Raw genomic sequence first — 18,527 nt, 5'->3', positions numbered from 1 at the left:
AATCTTCTAACAGGCACGCTAAACGGTCTTTACCTCTGGCTCTGTCAGCGACTCTTCAGCCGAAAGCAGTTCGCCAAGGTACAGCCGCTGCTCAACGTGATCCTCGCGGCGAAGCTGCCGATAACCCAGTCGATACTGTACGACTGCGTGAAAACGGCCAACCCAACGTTGACGCAGGAGGACTTCAATCGGCAGCTGCATCTTCTGCGCCGCGTTATCTCGGTGTCGCGCGCCGGCGCTCTCATGCTCTTCCATCACAGCTTTGCCGAGTGGCTGCTCGACGTCAAACACTGCACTCAGAAGTATCTCTGCTCCGCTGCCGAAGGTACACACACGCGCTTGCGCGTTCTCACATAACGAAGTACTACATACGCGTGTAATTACGAGGGCTTTCGATCGCGCTGAAATGTTTTGATTGGGTGCTGATTGCGTTCGAGATTTCGTTTGTGTGAGAAGTCTGTGATTGAGTTCAAAGTTAAAATAAGCTCATGGATATAATTTCAAAGTGCATAATTGATTTCACGGTATGACGAAGTGCCTGCATATGAATATTAGAGAAATGTAATTACGTGCTTTAATCGGATTTCAGGTCATGCGATGCTCGCCATGCATTACACGCTGCGCGCAGCGAACCTCGACCCGGATGAGATCTGCGTTCTAGCTCAGCACGTGCAGGGAGCTTTCGTAATGCAACAGCAGCACCACCAGCATCATCCGTACTACCAGCAGCAGCATCACCAGCACCACCACCAACAGGCTCTAACGGCTGCGGTGACAGCCGCTGCAGCAAACATTCCCACAGCAGCGTCGACGACAACTGGAATATCCGAGAGCACCGCTAATCCCTCGGCTGTCACATCGACGGCTGCACCGGCCCCCTCGGCTCCCCCAGCGCCAGTGCCTCCATCCGCGCCGATGCTCGACTCCTACACACTGCAGCTGCTCTGGTTGATTGGAAGCGGTGCTCCGTTCAGGCATTGCTATCTGGACAGCAGTGAGTGCATACTGTGGCCCAAACAGGACACAAAGCTACTGAAGCTTCTGGTGGATGCCGGCGCCAGGCTTTCCGAAAAGCTCGCCGATGAGGAGGACCTCGCCGGCAACAACGTTATTGTCTCTTCTAGTCAAGTACGTTGGATTTTTGATCGAGTTAAGCACGGTGTTGTGAGACATAGAATATAACGTTAAATTTTTGTTTTAGATTTCACGAAACTCAAGCCCTATGAACGAGTCGCCGATAGAGCCTCTTGTGGAGCTCCTCGGCGAGGGCGGTGATATAAACCAAACAGATTCGTGCGGACGTACTGTTCTGCACAACCTGGCTGCGGACGGAAACGCTACGCTTCTAGCGTTGGCTAGCGAAGCCTATCCTACGGTGAGAAAACTTGAAATGTTAAAATCGCGGCATAGTTTATGAGTAAAATTCATCGAAAAATTCGTTCGTCTCGCAGGCTAAACTCGAGGCGACAGATCGCCACGGGCAAACAGCTCTGAATCTCGCAGCGCGACACGGATACTCTGACGTAGTCAAAGTACTGCTTACGGCCGGTGCCAACGTCGATCACGCCGACTGCGATGGCTGGACTGCTTTAAGGGCTGCTGCATGGGGTGGCCACACTAAGGTACATTTTTCTCACTCGGCTAGAAGTAGTATGATTTCCGAATTTCATTACGCAATTTTGCATAGGTCGTGGAGCAATTGCTGGAGTGCGGCGCGATGGTGGACTGCGCTGACTGGGATCAGCGCACGGCACTACGCGCTGCAGCTTGGGGTGGTCATGAAGAAATCGTCAAAGCTTTACTACAGCACGGCGCTGACGTCAACAGAACCGACGATGAAGGTCGTACTGCTCTTATCGCCGCGGCCTACATGGGACACAGCGAAATCGTCGAGCATCTGCTGGACTTTGGCGCAGAGATCGACCATGCCGACAGTGACGGTAGAACGGCGCTCAGCGTTGCCGCGCTTTGCGTACCGTCGAATCACGGTTATACTAAGGTAAGAGTAGATACGTTTGATTTTGTTATTAAAAATCCAGTCCAAGGCTGATTGACTAATTATTGGAACTATAGGTGGTAAGTCTGCTTTTGGAGCGTGGAGCCGACGTCAACCATCAGGACAAGGACGGTATGACGCCGTTGCTTGTAGCCGCGTTCGAAGGTCACCGAGATGTCTGCGAATTGCTCTTGGAGTACGAGGCAGACGTGGACCACTGCGACGCTACAGGACGAACTCCTCTGTGGGCTGCTGCTAGTATGGGACACGGTTCTGTCGTGGCGCTTTTGCTTTTCTGGGGCTGCTATGTCGACAGCATCGACAACGAAGGCAGAACAGTACTGAGCGTTGCTGCTGCCCAAGGTGGTACAGATGTCGTCAGTCAGCTTCTGGATAGAGGTATGTTTTTTGCTGGATTTTCAAGAATAGTTCGCATTAAAATAAATGCCTCAAGGATCTATCGAGACCTTGGTAAAGTTTTATTTAAATCCACGTAGATAGTCAGACACAAAGCTCTATTTTATCATCACTTCTGCAGATATTTTCAAACCCTTGTAACTTATAAAAAGCTTTTATTCTTGCAACCCAGATAGCCAACGTAACGTGAAACAAACAACTAGTACGCGATTGAAAATAAAACAACCGCAATCGATAATGTTCACAGGCTTGGACGAGCAGCACAGGGACAACTCGGGATGGACGCCGTTGCACTACGCTGCGTTCGAGGGTCACCAGGACGTATGTGAGGCGTTGCTCGAGGCCGGAGCTAAGATCGACGAAGCCGATAACGACGGCAAGGGGGCCTTGATGCTTGCAGCTCAGGAGGGACACACTACCCTCGTCGAGAGGCTCATCGAACAGCATCTCGCGCCCATTGATCAGCATGCTCATGATGGCAAGACTGCGCTGAGGTACGTGTATTATTTCTAAAACGCGCTGAGATCTGATTGTGGATTTCGATTAACGATTTTGCATTGGCATTCCAGGTTGGCTGCTTTGGAAGGACACTATGACACTGTCAAAGTGTTGCTATCTCACAACGCTGACATAAACGCCAAAGATGCAGACGGCAGGAGCATACTGTACATCTTGGCGCTAGAGAACCGATTAGCGATGGCTAGATTCTTGCTGGAACAGGCTCGACCTGACATCGAAAGCAGAGATTCTGAGGTAAACTACAGGCCTTCTTGACTTTTAATAAATGAAGAGTTATTCTATTAACGAATCTTCTTTTGGTATCGCAGGGTAGAACAGCTTTGCATGTGAGTGCCTGGCAAGGCCACGTCGAGATGGTGGCTCTTTTGCTTACTGAAGGTGGTGCAAGCGTCAACGCCCGAGACAACGAAAACAGAACTCCTTTGCACTCGGCGGCATGGCAGGGACACGCGGCGATCGTGAGATTGCTGCTTGAGCATGGCGCGACTCCTGATCACACTTGCAATCAGGGAGCTACGGCTTTAGGTGATTATCGTACATACTTTAATTATCTATGGGTTTTTAGAGCTTTGATGTAATTGTCGAATCGTTTGTAGGAATCGCTGCCCAAGAAGGTCACGAGAGTTGCGTCCGAGCATTGCTTAATCACGGAGCTGATCCAAACCACTCGGACCACTGCGGAAGAAACGCCATTAAAGTAGCCGCCAAGAGTGGTCACGACACCGTCGTCAGATTGCTCGAGGAACACGCCGCCAATCGACGTTGCTCAAGACCAGGTAAATATTCAAGAATACGCTTGTTTAACGTAGAATGAATTAATATTATTCACGTGAATAAAGTTTCGTTCGTAGGCGGCAGTAGTAGCGCGACTTCGGTCACCTCGAACTCGACGACGGAAACCAAGCCCTCGTCTGCTGTGCTCAACCCGATGTCGACTCAGTACAGTCCGGCTGAATCTCCGGACTCTACCAAGAGACGCAGCTGCGTATCACTGGGCAATAATTCGAGCAACAGCAAATCCAGTAGTAATCTTACTGGTAGCACCAAGAGCGACCGATGCAAAATCAATCAAAATCCACCACCAGTTATCACTACCAATCATCAGGGCTCCAGCAGGGTAAGGAAATTCGAATTGCAAGTTTCTTCAATATTCTAAGTGGCACGTGTTAATAACATTTATCCGTTCGACAGGCTGTGCTCTCCTTCACCCAGCAGCTTCAGCAATGCTCTCGCGGCGTGAAGTCTCGTCCTTTAAGCAAATTACTCTCACCTTTGAAGAGCGAACCGCAGAGTCCAATCTACGCGTCACCGCCGCATTCACCCTCGAGCGATAGTCTCATACCGTACTCGCCGACCAATACTAGTCCTCCGAGTGCTCAGACCGCTGCGAGTATTATCCAGAGTCAATTGGGGGTGTCGTTGCTGACCGCAAATCAGAGCACGCAGTACAAGCCTGGCAGTGGCTACGATCGCACCGGTGCTCTGTACGATGCCATCTGCATCAAGAAGAACCAGCATGCGGTAGGTTTTTTTAAAAACAAATTTATTCAGTTATATAAATCGATGAGTGTTTTGGCTTTATTTAACTTGTATTTTTTTTGCATAACAGCCCATAATGGAAAATCCAACAGAGGCGAAACCATTTGAGTTAACGAACGAAATGCTCGGTTTGTCGGTCAATTCTGAGAGAAAGAACGGCCACGAGGAGAGAAAACTTCCTGATACTCACTTTACTAGAGATACTCACATGAGAATTATTCTGGGCAATAGTGGCGCTGGAGTAGGAAGAAATGTAAAACACACTTCTGAAAACTACACTGGAAAGTAAGTCCAAAAAACAATATCAAAGTGCAAAAAAAGGAACAATTTTTTAAACACGATTTTATCACCTGTACAGTAATTCTGGTAATTCGAGACCAAAAAGAAATGGCTTAGTTTCATCTAATCCGGCAATGCGCCTAGTCGCCGGAGTTAGGAATGGAATTGAGAATGCAACGAATCGAAACAAACCAGTGACCACACGCGTCAATGGATTCCAGTGGAAGGCAGAAGCCAGGAAAGAAACTCCCTTATAGGAGCAGGTAGTTTTTCTGTTCAAATTCATATTTGACCTTACGAATAAAAGAATTCAGCCTAACGTCGGTTAAAACTATTTTCAGGATTTAATGTTTGCCAAGTGCACGCACGAGGCGGTGAGTCATCGTCACACCTCTGACTGGAGGAGTTACTTGAGCAAAAAACGCAAATCCATTAGAAGATTTTTCTCATTTCCCTTGAGCAGAATCAAACTACCGCCAAAGAAGGAGAGTAAGAGGAGGAGAAGACGCAAGAAGAAAGACGAAATGTGATTGTGTTCGAGCGGGCGCGAGCGACGCCCGCCGAATCGATATACCAAATCCTTTAATGAACCGTACGAAAAGTTAAGAAAAAAGTTAAGCAAAAAAGTTAATAATTAACAATTTAAGGAAACAAAGTAGAAAAATTATATTAGTAAAGAAAAAAAAATAATAAAAACAAACGAGCTGATGTAATCCTAAATGACATTGAGGAATATGTGTATAAATGTAACATTTAGAAAGTCCTCTATTGATCTCATCGAAGCTTATTGAACAAAAAAAATTAAAATACGTTAGTACATGTTTATGTGCCGCATGTATGTGCGCGAGCACGTATTCTCTTTACGTAAGCTGTGACGTGAACCTAAACGTAAATTTAATGATGAACCACGAGAAGGACAAAATAATAAGGTTAGATGATTAAACAATGAGGGGCGATACTCGTGTTAATGAATGCGCATGCATAGAATGAGACAAGTGTAGATTGGGGTAAAGACTGAATGCACACCGAATACAGTGCTAATTTTTCGACGAAATACTTTGATGACGAACGTAGATTTTAAAACAGAATTTAATGAATATAATATATAATAAAAAAGTGATGACGAGTGTAAAGAATGAACAAACAAACAAAACAAAAGAAACAAACAAATACTATTACCTTATAATTATATGATTATTAATTATCCGTAGCATTGAAAATCAAGAGTAACACTTTTAGCCTCGTATGAGAAGTTTTTTTCGATCAAACTAAGTCCTTAATGATAATACGTAAAAGCATGGCCTCAATTGAAAAAATTAACAAAAAAAATGAACGAGATTTGTGTATATATGACAACAAAAACTATGTAACTGCACTCATGTAAGCATTATGTACTTTTTATATTATTTTATTATTGATATTATTGCGAACAAATATTTATTATTAGTTTTAGTGACTACCATTAGTGATGATTATAGCACTATTATCAATTTCCGTTTCGTTCTTACGATGCAGTAGACGAATCAATAAATTAAAATTTTAACAAAATTCAACAGTCTACGTTTATTTATAGTCCGAAAGTGCGTGCGATGCTCATAGATTGATAAACGTCGCGTTATACACCATTTGCCTAATAGTATTTTCGCATGACGTTAATTCTCCGCTGATATCCTGAAAGCAGGCCATTTTTCAGATTCGCGATAACATTTATTTGTGATCGATAAAAAGCTGTACATCGCATTTCACGAGGCAGTCAAGGAATGTGCGAACGTTGTTCAACAGACAGAAACATTTTTTATTGCATTAGTTACAACTTGTATACTATCTGTATACATGGAAGACACGATTTCTATCGATTTCGGGTAGCTTGGGCTTCACGGTCACTTTTGGTATATTCGGTTTTGATTTTTTCTTGACGAACAACCTGCCTCTGAAATAAGTCAAGTACTCGAGCAGTAAAATTAACAGGGACATGATCAGTCCCAGTACTAGTATACTGAATATCAGGTGTACTTGGCTCATGTCGATGGACTGAAAGGGAATTTCCTCGTGGTCATCGAATTTCCAGTCAAGCCATCGATCTCTCAGGCCGTCTATTATTCCGAATTCCGATAGTTTCAAAATCCTGCGAAAAAAAATCTCGTATACGGAAAATACTGTCATCGTTTATTGAGAGATTTAAAATTCATACCCTATGTCGAAACTACGCTTGTAGCGAAAGCCTCTTTTAATCGCCGACGCGATCCACGTCTCGAAGTAAGATGCCTTTGTCGATATCAGTCGGCAAATATTCTTGCCGATAGCTTTGTGTCGATCCTCAGCTTCGAAAGCTGCAAGCTTTTTGTCTTCGGTGAAACATACTTTTCTAAATATCTCTCCTGCAGCCGGGGCATAAGACACGCGCTTAATGTCTCGAGAGTATTTGTAGTATTTCGACACCGTTTCCTAAAATTCAGGTTATCTTAATTCTAATAGTATGAGATAATTGTAGGTTCGAACGTCTACCTTAAAATCCTTGTGAACCATAGATCCGCTGAACGCGACGACCTCATACTTGCTGTCCTGGATCAAACTTCTCAGGCCAGTGAAAGGTAAGATGAACTTTTTGTTCATCATGAGAAAAATAGCATTGGAACTGAAGGCGATAAGGATTACCCAAGAGAACATGCTTGTGCAGATATAGATGAGCCTGGATCTGTTGTGGAGTTCAGCAGGCACACATCCTGTAGAATTTGGAAAATACTATTCATACCGACATCATGATTTAAGTTTAATTATACCTTGATTACAAGCAATGGCTGCAGTGTAGAATATGTGATCTTGTAAATTGTAAATAATTTTCTCGTTCGTTTTCATGAATGAATTCTTCTCGCAGATGTAACCGGCTATGCTTAGAACGACCAGAAATAAAATGAACGTATACCAGACTTTCAAAGAAAACAGGTGAAACATCCAGGCATCGTCGTGACTCCATTCTGGTTTTATGTACAAGTGGTAACTGAAGAATAACGAAGAATTTATCAAAAAAAAAAGCGCATTCGATACCTTCTCTCAGCTCAATTACCGAATGTTCCAAAGTGGCACAGTGTAATCTACCAAAGATAGTCTGTTTCTGAATATTCCTGATCTCGGGATTATCTGCGACTGATTCGACTGTATGAGTCCCAGGATCCCATCGTAACTTCCGTTTTCCAACTCGTTACCGAAATTCCGCTCTTGTAACCTTACAGGAACTAATCTGTACGAAAACGACTGATTGTTTCAGTTGATTTTAATCGAATATTTCATTGCTGATGCGTTTACTTACGTAAAGTTTAAATAGTTGGCCAGAATCTCCCAAACCTCTCCCACGACACCAGAAATTCTGGTATCGTTTTCTATGAAGCTAACAAGATTCCTTTCCTACACATCAATTTCTCATTATAACCAGTTAATCGATTTTTGTGATCATTAAAAATTATACCTAAAAAATTCACCTGATAATAAGCGACTTTTAGGATCTCGTGCTGAAAATCGTGCCATTCCAAGTCCTTACTCCTTTGGATCCTCTCGTCGTTCAGAACAGCAAACCTGGAAATACTGAATAATGGCACGAAGTTCCGAGCACTTTTGCTCCAAATAACGCCTTCGACGGCTTGCGCGATTTTCAAAATGGATAGAAAAGCTAAAAATGAAAACATTGTTCTACATCGAAGTTCGAGCTTTAACTGGAGACGTAATCCACGAGAAAACGTGCTATTGTAATATGGAGTCGATGCTTGTCGCGAGTCACATCGTTGCATTTTCGTCCTATCTGATTTGTCATTAATTATCAAGGCTTTCGCGCTTTTTCTATTATCCCCATAGCCATTATGTTTTTGCGTATGACTGAGAAATTCAGAATTGCTATTTCAGTATAGTCCATAAAATATCAGGCGAATAAAAGAATACCGAGAGTTGAAAGGATAACTATTGTTTATGATGTAGTATCTGACATGCGTGATGGTGATTGATATGAAAATGTTACGATCACCGTGAAAGTCGACAAAAATTATTATTAGCATCGATTTAAACCAGAAGGTTTCAGTTTTTCTAAATCGATAGCGAGCAAGCTAATTTCAGCTGGTCAGCTTTATGGTCCCTAGAGGATGTAATCCAAGCGGCACGAGAGTTATGTATTTTTAGCTGGAATCAATTCACGTGAGAATTAGTGGAAAACCTGTTGCTGTCCTTGAAATTTACAATCCCGCAACTTTGTTGTAGTTTCTATTTAAGCTGATTAGAGCGTCTATAATTATGAATTATTAGTCAAATTATGCCTCGGTAATTACTCTATTTATATTTTTCTTTCTCGTTCAGGGTATAAGGATTTCGGACAAGGATCAGCAATTCACAAGTACAACAGATGTATGTTTCAAGTGTAGTATGAATATATTTTACTTTTAACAAAATCGTTAACATTAAGTTGGTGGAATAACTCGAACTTGCGCGATACGAGTCCTCTTATCATCGTCATTGTCAAACTGTCATTTCACAGAAATCATGAAGTTTATCGTTCTAAAGTATTAGGAAGCAATGCGCTCGTTTCTTTCGACTATATCACTTATCCTTACATTTTACCAGTTTTTATACCTCTCTATATTCATCTATCGTTTACAATACATAACAAAAAGCTAAACTCTAAGCAAACTCCACATAGAATCGCGGTAAACATTATTATTATACTAAAAAAAAGTCGTAAAAAATCTTAGTTTTTTTTTTCTTTCCTTCGCATTCGACTCGGCGCAATCAATCGCCTCCGACGTTATTGTAATACCTGTTGTCGAAACAGGAGTGTAGAGTAGCAGTACAAGCAGACGTTAAAAATTCGCAGATTTTTTTTTGTACTAATAACTATTTATGACGTTTTATAAAAAAAATCTATCTCTGTAGATGCTTGTATGTGCTTTCGTTGAAACTGGACGAGCCTTGATATTATATTTGGTCTGGCTTTATCATTTCATTACACGTTATTGAGAAGACTCTTCGAACAGCGATTGGTATACAAGTTAAAATCGTTTTCTTTTCTTTTGTCTCACAAAAAATACCTCCACTGTTCAAACTAATACAATAAGGAGCACTGAACGCGACCGTTACGTACGTATTCAACGCAAACGTGCGACATTATACAATGTGTTTTATCGTCGTTGATGACGTAGTAGTAGCAGCCGGAATACTTAAAACGTAGTTGCCATAAGTAATACATGGAAGGAGGGAAGAAAATGCTGTTTTTTTTTATTTGTCCTTCGGAGAAGACACACGTGTGAAGATGTAGAATATGCTTCAGTCATCAGTTGTCGTAGGCACCGAGGAACTTTTGACAGGATGGACAGTAGTGTTTCTTTATCAGACAGCTGTCACAGCAGTAGACGCAGGGCGCACATGGCCAGCAACTGGAAATTAAATTTTCAGAGTTAGGTGTGTGTGTGAGTGATCGATGGGGGTTGTTGGGGGTGTAGACCTAATTACTCGCTGACACGAAGGCGTGTCCAGGATTATGGGGTAACGTTAATTTGGGGAAGTGAATGAAGACGTTAAAAGAGAAAGGTGCGATGACGATACTTACGCGAAGAGGCAGAGCAGAAGGGCCATCAGGTGAGTCTTCATGGACGGACTGGTCTCGATGCTGGTGGTGATTGTCGCCGCGCAGTAGGGACAGGTCATAGTCTGGGGGTCGGGTCCGAGCTGTGGGGCGTGCATGACGACGACGTTTGGGGCTCCTGTGTTGAAAATCAATGGAGTCATTAGTTCACGTGTCTTATATCGGTAGACGGTGTGTAGTCTTGTGTCGATGAGATGTACTGAGAAAGAGATGGATTATCTCGTTCTTCAGATGATTGAAAGTGTGTGTCTGTATTTCTTCTGGCGTTTGTGCATTATTCATATGTTGTGCAAAAGCTTCGATGGTGATGAGAGTCATTATATAGCGGTAAACCATTTTATCGCAGAGAACAGTCAGATGACAGCGACGATTAGCGATATCACACAGAAGCAAAGTTCAGATTCGATCCTTAGTCGGTCGTAGCTTTATTGGCTAAAGATTCGTGAGAAAGCATTTGATGACAAAACGTGCGGACAGTCGGAATAAAAAACACTTGCGGAAATGAAATTTTCAAGAGATCCTCAACATCTCGACGCTTTGTCCCGATGTAAATTCTGACAAGCGTACATATGAACAGCGGGAGTCTCTTATTTTAGCTTCGCGGAAGCATCATCCGAACGCGCGTATTGAATTAAACATTTAAGTACACCGCGTTTATCGGCTCTCGGACGTAAATACAAAGGGAAGATCAAAATTTTCCCAGTAAAAAACGTTTGTTGTTTATAAATAAAATAAATTTCGAAGCAATTACGAAACTCCTCGTCCGATTGATTGAAATCTTAATCGCACGTGCGAAGCCTGGAAAAACGGGTCCGAGGGTCGACGGATCGATCGGTTTTCGAAGAATCTAAATAATCGATGATCCATGCATGTGAGTCGTCTCGCGTTTTTTCCTCCGGCTTGGCAGGCGCACTTGCTTTCGAAAACGAGGTTAGCAACACTAACTGCACCTGAAGCTAAGTTTAGCTTCGCCGAAGATCGAATCCACTTATACAAATAGACCGATGTCGGTGGGATACCCGAAGGGTTATTTTTTTTGTGTAAAAGTACTTGAAAACACGCACTCGATAGAAAAAAAGGAATCGAGCAACTCTGCAGACTCAAAACTCACTGCTAATGACAGTACGGAAATAAAAAACTTCTTCGATCCTTCGCAGCTCGAGCCAGACTAACGGCAGATCAACGGCACAGAAAGAGCTGGCAGAGGTCTACTATAAAAGCCTGGCACAGAAAATGCGTTACCGCTATATGACTCTACCACCCACACAATGTGCCATATGAAAGTGCGTGTACTTTAGCTGATCATTATTATTAATATAAACGCGCACCTGCAGGTGGAGGCGCCCCATCGCTGTAAGGTGGTGGTGGCATGAATCCCACGGGAGGGGGTCCTTGTTTGTTCATTCTCGATATGATCTGCAATTATTATTATTTTTTTTTTATATACTCTGCCAGCTTCGTTTGATTGATTTTATTTTTTCTTTCTACTATATTATACTGGGATTAATCGCATGAAAATATCGAATTTATTTTTCAAACGCGTATAGAGTTTCCTTCGGCAATGCGACGAGAGGTTCGAGTGTACGAGTGAGTCTCGAGTGGCTCTGGTATATAAGGTGATCTTTTATGAAAGCGAACCTTTGAAATTCGATGCCAGTCGCTTTCGATTTTTTCTCCTATGCATATACGTAACTCATTAGGAGGCGAGTGACAGGTGCTTATACTCGTTGAGTGTATTGAGTGTGTCGCGGGGAACGAGTCGATGCATCGCGCGGGTCGATTCGAAATTAAAACCATTGATTATGGCCTTTATTAAAATTTTTCACACTTTTTTTTCTCATGTGTATATAGGCAACTCATTAGGCGGACTGACGGGCGCTTACTCGCTGAGTGTCGCGAGGAATACGAGCCGATGCATCGCGGAAAATTATAACTATCGATTATATCCTTCTTTACGATTTTCACACCGTTATGACTATATACAAGCGCTTCGTGTGCGGATGCATATTTAACCGTAAAATTGCCAACGCGACAGAGCCGCAATTGCGAAACATTTTCCTTTCGTTTCTAATATTCCCACGTCACTATATACCCGCATGTTATTGCACTCGTCCGTTTCTCTCGCAAAACATATACCCAGCTTACGTTCATCGGCAGCAATTTTCGAACGATGTAAGTAAAATTCTAAAATCCTAAAAAAAACACCGATTGTCTTCTGACGAAATACCGTCTAGTTCTAGGTAAAACATTAGCCACAGGAAGCTACACGTATGCATGCGCGAGTCGGACAAACATGGCGCGCAGTCGCCTCTCTCTCTTTCTCTCTCTCTCTCTCGACAATTGTGTAAGTAAACCTACTCCACAGGTATACGTATAATACGCGCATGCGATCACGCGCCGCTCGTTATATATATACGCACCGTTGGCATGCAGAGACGATAAGAGAAAACGCATACGTGCGTGTAAATATTTTCGTGAATTTTTTTTTTTTTTTTTATACGACAGTAAAGTCTCGAGAGGAAAGCGAGTGTAGAGTCGTAACGGTACACTGGAAAAATCGTTACGGCCTTGCGTTCAGCCACGACAAAAAGCCTAATTTCGATCGTATCAGTGCGCGACGCTGATGATTATCGTCGCGTTCGAGGTATTTCTGTTAAAATATGTAGTTGAAAGAAAAAAGAACGTATCTACGTGTATCGCGTGCATCGAAAAAATTAACCGATCGGCTAATCCACTCTAATTAATCTATCATCGACGTGCGAAGGTCCCGATTTGACAACGAGCCTCTGTGTACACGTAGATCTCGAAGAAGCTCGAGATCTTTATTTATCATTTACCGCCTCTGGAAATCCCCGGAGCCTTGGAGTGTATTTTATCGTTCGGGTCTTCCAAAGGCTCGAGAAATTCTCTCAACTGAACGATATGACCGAATATTCCGATTAAATTTTTCAGTATCATACAACCAAAAAGCATAATCGCGCAGGTAATAAATCGAAGCCGATGACAGATGTTCCGAAATTAGTCACTGAGTGATCCGCGAGGCATTTATTTTTCGTTGTATAAGCTCGGAGAGATAAGAGCGTTATCGGGAATTATAGCGCTTCGCTAGACAACAAAGCCGTGTCTTTTATGCATTAGGCATAGAAGCCGTCGTCGCGTCGAATTGATAACGCGGCTCTTTTCACAACTGCGTCTTCCTCCGCTCTTTAAAAAAAAGAAGGTCGGCTCTGTGTCTCGCCGAACAAAAACCCGAACGTTGCGAAAAAAAAAAACGTAAGTATATTCAGCGAAGATAACGAACACAGCGTCGTAGTCGTCATCGATGAGTAATTAAGAAAATAGAACGACGATCCCTCTCGCGACCGGTGTAATTTCCTCGAGCGCATCCACGAAATCGGCGGAAGCCTGTGACGCGGGCGTTTTCCGATCCATGTGACTCACGCTGAGCCACAGTGGGAAAATCGCTGTAGCGTGTGGTGCTGCGCGATTCGTTGAACCTGATTATACGCGCTGCAGAGCGGGCTTTGCAATGCGGATGGGAGACGAGTTCGTTGCGCGAGGAAACTGTATATTGCTATAAGCTGATGCAAGAGGTGAAAAATCGTCGAGTGTTCGGTGGGAATTTTAACGTTTGATTGGCGCTTTGTACACGTGTACCTATACGAGCTTCTCTGCTTCTAATTTTAAGCAAAACAATTGCGCTTCTGCCAAGAATCCTGTGTATGCACACATCGCTTGGCGAAAATACGTCGATTAGCGAGATGATCGATGTCGAGGACAATAAACGCTTCTATATACCCGTTGATTCAACGTAATATATAATACATAACAGAGGGCGTGGCTGCATCTATCATAACATAACGGACAATTACGCGCATTACGTGGATTAACATTCGCACTGGTCTTCCTTCCAAAAATCTCCCACGCACCGGCTTATCCTCCCTAATGAAATAATCGCTTACAATTAGGACTCGTTTCTACTCACGCACACACACACGCACACACGCACACAAAATCCATCTCTAAAATATCCCCTACAATACGTGCGCTCAACGCAGCGTTAACCGGTCGATTTTAAAAGGAAGTCTCGGGACCGCCGCGCCGGCCTTGGCTTTTGTCCGATGTTAAGCCACGTGCGTGTCTGCGTGTGCTGTATATGGCAGTCTCGCTTTTTTTTCTTTTTTTTTGTCGAACGCGACGATTCGCCGTGATGCTAAAGAGATGCAGCGACGATGATATGAATGGAGAGGTATTTCCGCCGAGGGTTTTCGGATTTCTCGTGAGGCGAATGTGAAGACGAACTCGTTTGCGGATGGCGTAGAGTATTTTGGTTGATCAGAATTTTTTTTTTAATTCTTCACGGCCGAGACCTTGTCTTTGGGAAAAAGGAGCCGCGTGCACGCTCGAATCTTGTGTAAAACTTTTGTGTAACGCCGAACACATAACAAAAAAAAAAGAAAAAAAAGACAATCTCGCTTTTATGCGTAAATAAAAGAATTTCACCCGCGCACGAGAAATTTGCCTTCGCGCATCGATCGCAGTGCAGCTGTCCCGACGTCGCGCCGGCATTAACTTCACGGCGCCGTCTAGCCCATCATCTCTCTTCCCCATCGGGAAGTGTGTCGAAGCTCTTCTTCTTCGTCTCATTGTGTGTGTGTGTGTGTGTACACGCGTAAAGAATCCGAAACACATCCCGAAAGAGGATTCCCGGTTTCTTTGTGTGTGCCGGATCAGCGCTTCGGTGCACGTGCACCGAAGAGCGCCTGACAACTGTGAGTCGGATGTGTGCGCGCGTAATTTGGATTTATCGTCATAGTGTCTTCTCGGTTTGATTAAACAGTCGAGTGTCGTCGATGCAGATATTATATTGATGTGTGTGTGTGTTTTTTTTTTTTTTTATTGATTTACGGAGAAGAAGTAGTAAGCCGCGCCGTGAACAGCGATGAACTCATACATGCGCTTATCGGAACGCGATAACGCCGATCGATACGCCGATTATATCGACATACGTGTCGCCGAGAGAAAAACTGTGCGTTAACATTATTCGTCGCTTCGTCGAAATCGATTTTGGAGTTGAGGACTGGCGATTTTCCTGAATATTCAGTTGAAAACGTGACGCAGTTGCGCGCTAGCTTTTTTTTCGATCCCGATGAATAATCGATCGATGCTCGAGAGAAACGCAGCCTGCAGCGCTCGCGATCACATATATACGCGAAGCGCCTCGTCGCTCGACCGGATTTTCCCCCCTTGCATACAATGTATACACACTCGAAATCTCTCCTCTCCTCGGCGGTTTATTCTCGGGCCGCCGCCTTCTATCGGCCTTTTTTTTCGAATTCTTGCGAAGCGCAGCGACTCGAGTCTCAAGGCGAAACGATGGAATGCACGGCAGATGTTTCGCTTCTCGCGCGCGGGTCGTTGTGCTTTTTTATCATCTTATTTATCCCGATTATTCGAAGTCGATGAGAGAACGTTTCGCCGATAAATAAATAATATATAAACGTAACGGCGGTGTTTCGAGAGAATTTCGCGGCGGGATATGCAAGGGGAGACCGGTTTTCTCCCCGTTAAAGCGTACAGTTCCGCGCACGGGGGATTCCAAGGCCGCAGCACACGCCCAAAAAGCTATTCCGGGTGCGCGTGCACTCGGCCACTCTCGCTTTCCTTTCTTCCGTCCGCAAGGCGTCTCGCTCTTTATTTATTTCGAAGAGAGATATACCAGAGCCGATCAAGTGCGCGTCGGAAATCTCTCGTATGTTCGCTCTGACACTTCGCACAAGTCGATATCGCGCGACTCCGCAATCGAGGAAAATACGCGGCTGTTATCGGCGTCGTATAATATGTATGTAAGTATACAGCAGGAATTAAAATTAATTTTCTAAGAAAGTAAAGAGTAATAATTCAAAACGAAACAAGCGTTGTATCGACGAAACAGAAAACAAAAAAAAAAAAATTGAAAAGAAAAGCGTTTTGAAAAAAAAAAATCTCAACGATCTACTTTCGTATTCGTAGGGTAAAAAGAATCCGTCGCTCTTACCTGAAGCTCAACGAGAAGGAGAATAAAAATCGGCAACGATCCAACGATCGGCTCACAAAACACCACTACGAAATCTCACGAGAAGAGAGAGAGGGAAACGTGCGCTCGCGTCGAAGTTCGACTCGGGACTGAAGTACTGACGGCCGCGACAGCGACTCTCGATCGACTCAAGACTCTATAGTGCGCAGGTTTTCCCGAAGCGCGACTAGCGCTGGCTTTGCGTGATCGCGATGATGTCATTGTTGGCTCTCTTTTTTGGGAATCTACGCGAGCGCGAAGCGTTGTTGTTTTTTTTTTTTTTTTCGAGGGGAGAGATTAGGTTGCCAGACTTTGGCGTCGGGAGATCATCGTTGAAGGAGTTTTGCTTTTGTGATGGATGCGGTGTGTATTTTTTGAAACATAGAGAGTTTGTCGAATAAGACTTGGTAGTTTCTGCTATTGGCTGAAGATAAATAAAATAATAAATTCAGCAATTCGGCTACAATTTTAATCGATGCTTTTTATTTTCAACAATTATCTTAACCCGATAACCGTAGCTGTCATTTCCCGCTTGAAAATTGTCAGGATTGCCGTATTGCACCTGATTCGATGAATAGTATCCCTGATAGATACCTATACACGGAGTTTATCGCTTCGACATAAGCTTCGATAGCGATTTTCTTCTTATTGGGATTAATTAAGGCCAGAAGAATGTACTCCGGAACGGTTGGATGGCAGCGCCGAAAAACTTGAAAATATAGAAGGTATAGATAATTCTGACTTGGGGCTATTTGTCATCATTTGTGAAATTGATAAAGATGAGGATGATGTTACGTCAACGAGGAATTGTCGGAATGGAACTTGAATTCGAGCATGCGTTTTACATAAGTCATGACTTGAGCGTTGTATATGATTGAAATTTTCATATATTTATAGAGTTTAATTTTTCTATCATTATCGAATGCATTTATGCGTACTTTAAATTTTCAAATTTAGCGCCGTTTTGAAGATAATCAATCGGATATCATATTTTGTAGTCGTTTTGTTAATATATTTATACTAGTTCCACGTGTTGTACTCTCATATATTACGGTATAATCTACATCTTGAGATATTATCAGGATGATTGAATTTAGAATGAATCATCCTGAATGATATCGGTTTAAGCCAGGTTGATAGCGATGGCTAAATGTCATATTTAATCGATGATGCCATGTGATCTAAGAGGAAACGGCACTTACCTTTATTTATGGATTTCACATCTGTGATATACTTCTGCCACATTATACTTTTTCCAAAGTTGGCCACTGCCGCGGTATTCCTGAAAAATATGTAATTTTACATCAAATACTTCATTTTTACCTAGCAGACCGTCTACTTACAGAGCACGAGGACGCATCGTAGGTCACCGAAAAGCTGCTCAGCCCTTTCTTCTAAGATACTTCCCAGCAGTGTCTTGAGTCTATAAATAAAAATAACGATTATAATCAGTATTTAATGAACATCTGATACCAATAATTAATGAATAAATTGCACCTAGCATCACAGATTTTACTAGCTTTTACTACTAACCACTACTAACCGACCCTTCTATTAAAAAAAAAATAAATAAATGCAAGATTTACATATCGCATGCACAACACATCGAGTAACTGCATAGTTTAGGTAAACGTCGACTACAAATGACCATTACACATACACTATCGCTGCACTACTCTGTAATGTACTAAACGAAAAGAACGAAACTATGTAGCTCGATGTAGCTGGGCAGGTAAGAAAAAACTACGCACATGAGCACTGAGCTTGTCGAGAAGAGGAGAGGGAAACGCGCGAAAGGGTTACATTGTCCCTCACATAATAAGCAAGTTCACCTGAGAATACTAAAATATTCATCGCTCGCGCGACAACAAGCTAGTTGAGCATCAGAACGTGCTGGCGTGAAGACTGCAACATGAAGGGCATAGGTAAACGATGAAATGTCATACTGCAGTGAAATTGTTAGTTATACATTTGCTTCCTATAGACCAATTCGTTCGCTTTGATTTGTAGAAGTGAAGAGGACAATCGATCCTAGATATTACTTCGATTCGAATATAAAATTGATGGCACTGTGCGGTTTGAGATGCAGCATGACTAAAACG

The 18,527-nt window shown here is 43.1% G+C and overlaps 3 protein-coding genes and 1 long non-coding RNA gene across 9 annotated transcripts in view; 2 read left to right on the top strand and 2 right to left on the bottom strand.

Annotated features, from left to right (window-relative positions):
* Nucleotides 1–6,298, top strand: part of LOC100123665 (ankyrin repeat domain-containing protein 50) — a 30,029-nt gene extending 23,731 nt beyond the window's left edge. For 3 of the 4 annotated variants that reach the window (XM_031921370.2, XM_008217283.4, XM_016981180.2), the window contains 15 exons: nt 14–325; nt 590–1,128; nt 1,202–1,375; nt 1,452–1,622; nt 1,688–1,999; nt 2,074–2,395; nt 2,661–2,907; nt 2,983–3,166; nt 3,241–3,457; nt 3,529–3,708; nt 3,772–4,049; nt 4,124–4,453; nt 4,542–4,756; nt 4,830–5,013; nt 5,092–6,298. In XM_031921370.2, the coding sequence (XP_031777230.1) occupies nt 14–325; nt 590–1,128; nt 1,202–1,375; nt 1,452–1,622; nt 1,688–1,999; nt 2,074–2,395; nt 2,661–2,907; nt 2,983–3,166; nt 3,241–3,457; nt 3,529–3,708; nt 3,772–4,049; nt 4,124–4,453; nt 4,542–4,756; nt 4,830–5,007 (3,659 nt within the window). In that variant the 3' untranslated portion in view covers nt 5,008–5,013; nt 5,092–6,298. The remainder of the gene's footprint in view (nt 1–13; nt 326–589; nt 1,129–1,201; nt 1,376–1,451; nt 1,623–1,687; nt 2,000–2,073; nt 2,396–2,660; nt 2,908–2,982; nt 3,167–3,240; nt 3,458–3,528; nt 3,709–3,771; nt 4,050–4,123; nt 4,454–4,541; nt 4,757–4,829; nt 5,014–5,091) is intronic. The other variant, XM_003423920.5, reaches the window with a different exon arrangement.
* A 226-nt stretch (nt 6,299–6,524) lies between these two features.
* On the bottom strand, nt 6,525–8,753 carry LOC107980866 (glutamate receptor 2-like). The gene is made up of 7 exons (XM_016983634.3): nt 8,227–8,753; nt 8,058–8,152; nt 7,815–7,988; nt 7,531–7,748; nt 7,256–7,473; nt 6,942–7,195; nt 6,525–6,875 (listed from the first exon to the last, which is right to left on the bottom strand). Exons 1-7 carry the CDS (start codon nt 8,530–8,532, stop codon nt 6,572–6,574), a joined length of 1,569 nt encoding a protein of 522 aa, XP_016839123.2. The 5' UTR covers nt 8,533–8,753; the 3' UTR covers nt 6,525–6,571.
* A 384-nt stretch (nt 8,754–9,137) lies between these two features.
* LOC100114621 (lipopolysaccharide-induced tumor necrosis factor-alpha factor) lies at nt 9,138–17,832 on the bottom strand. Of its 2 annotated transcripts, XM_031921371.2 has the most exons (5): nt 17,769–17,832; nt 17,628–17,707; nt 11,699–11,786; nt 10,335–10,488; nt 9,138–10,161 (listed from the first exon to the last, which is right to left on the bottom strand). In XM_031921371.2, the coding sequence occupies exons 1-5, from the start codon at nt 17,783–17,785 to the stop codon at nt 10,126–10,128; spliced, it is 375 nt and encodes a 124-aa protein (XP_031777231.1). In that variant the 5' UTR covers nt 17,786–17,832; the 3' UTR covers nt 9,138–10,125. The 2 variants fall into 2 exon arrangements, with proteins under 2 accessions (XP_031777231.1, XP_008215504.1); XM_008217282.4 differs by lacking the exons at nt 17,628–17,707; nt 17,769–17,832 and adding an exon at nt 16,408–16,612.
* LOC116415859 lies at nt 11,808–16,897 on the top strand. Of its 2 annotated transcripts, XR_004344404.1 has the most exons (3): nt 11,825–12,542; nt 12,605–16,216; nt 16,383–16,897. It is a non-coding gene; the product is annotated as an uncharacterized LOC116415859 (long non-coding RNA). The 2 variants fall into 2 exon arrangements; XR_004226414.2 differs by having other exon boundaries at nt 11,808–16,216.
* Nucleotides 17,833–18,527: the final 695 nt, after the last annotated feature.

Source organism: Nasonia vitripennis, chromosome 1 (genome assembly GCF_009193385.2).
Source record: "Nasonia vitripennis strain AsymCx chromosome 1, Nvit_psr_1.1, whole genome shotgun sequence".
NCBI classification, from domain to species: Eukaryota; Metazoa; Arthropoda; class Insecta; order Hymenoptera; family Pteromalidae; genus Nasonia; species Nasonia vitripennis.
This window is presented reverse-complemented; position numbering and strand designations above follow the sequence as displayed.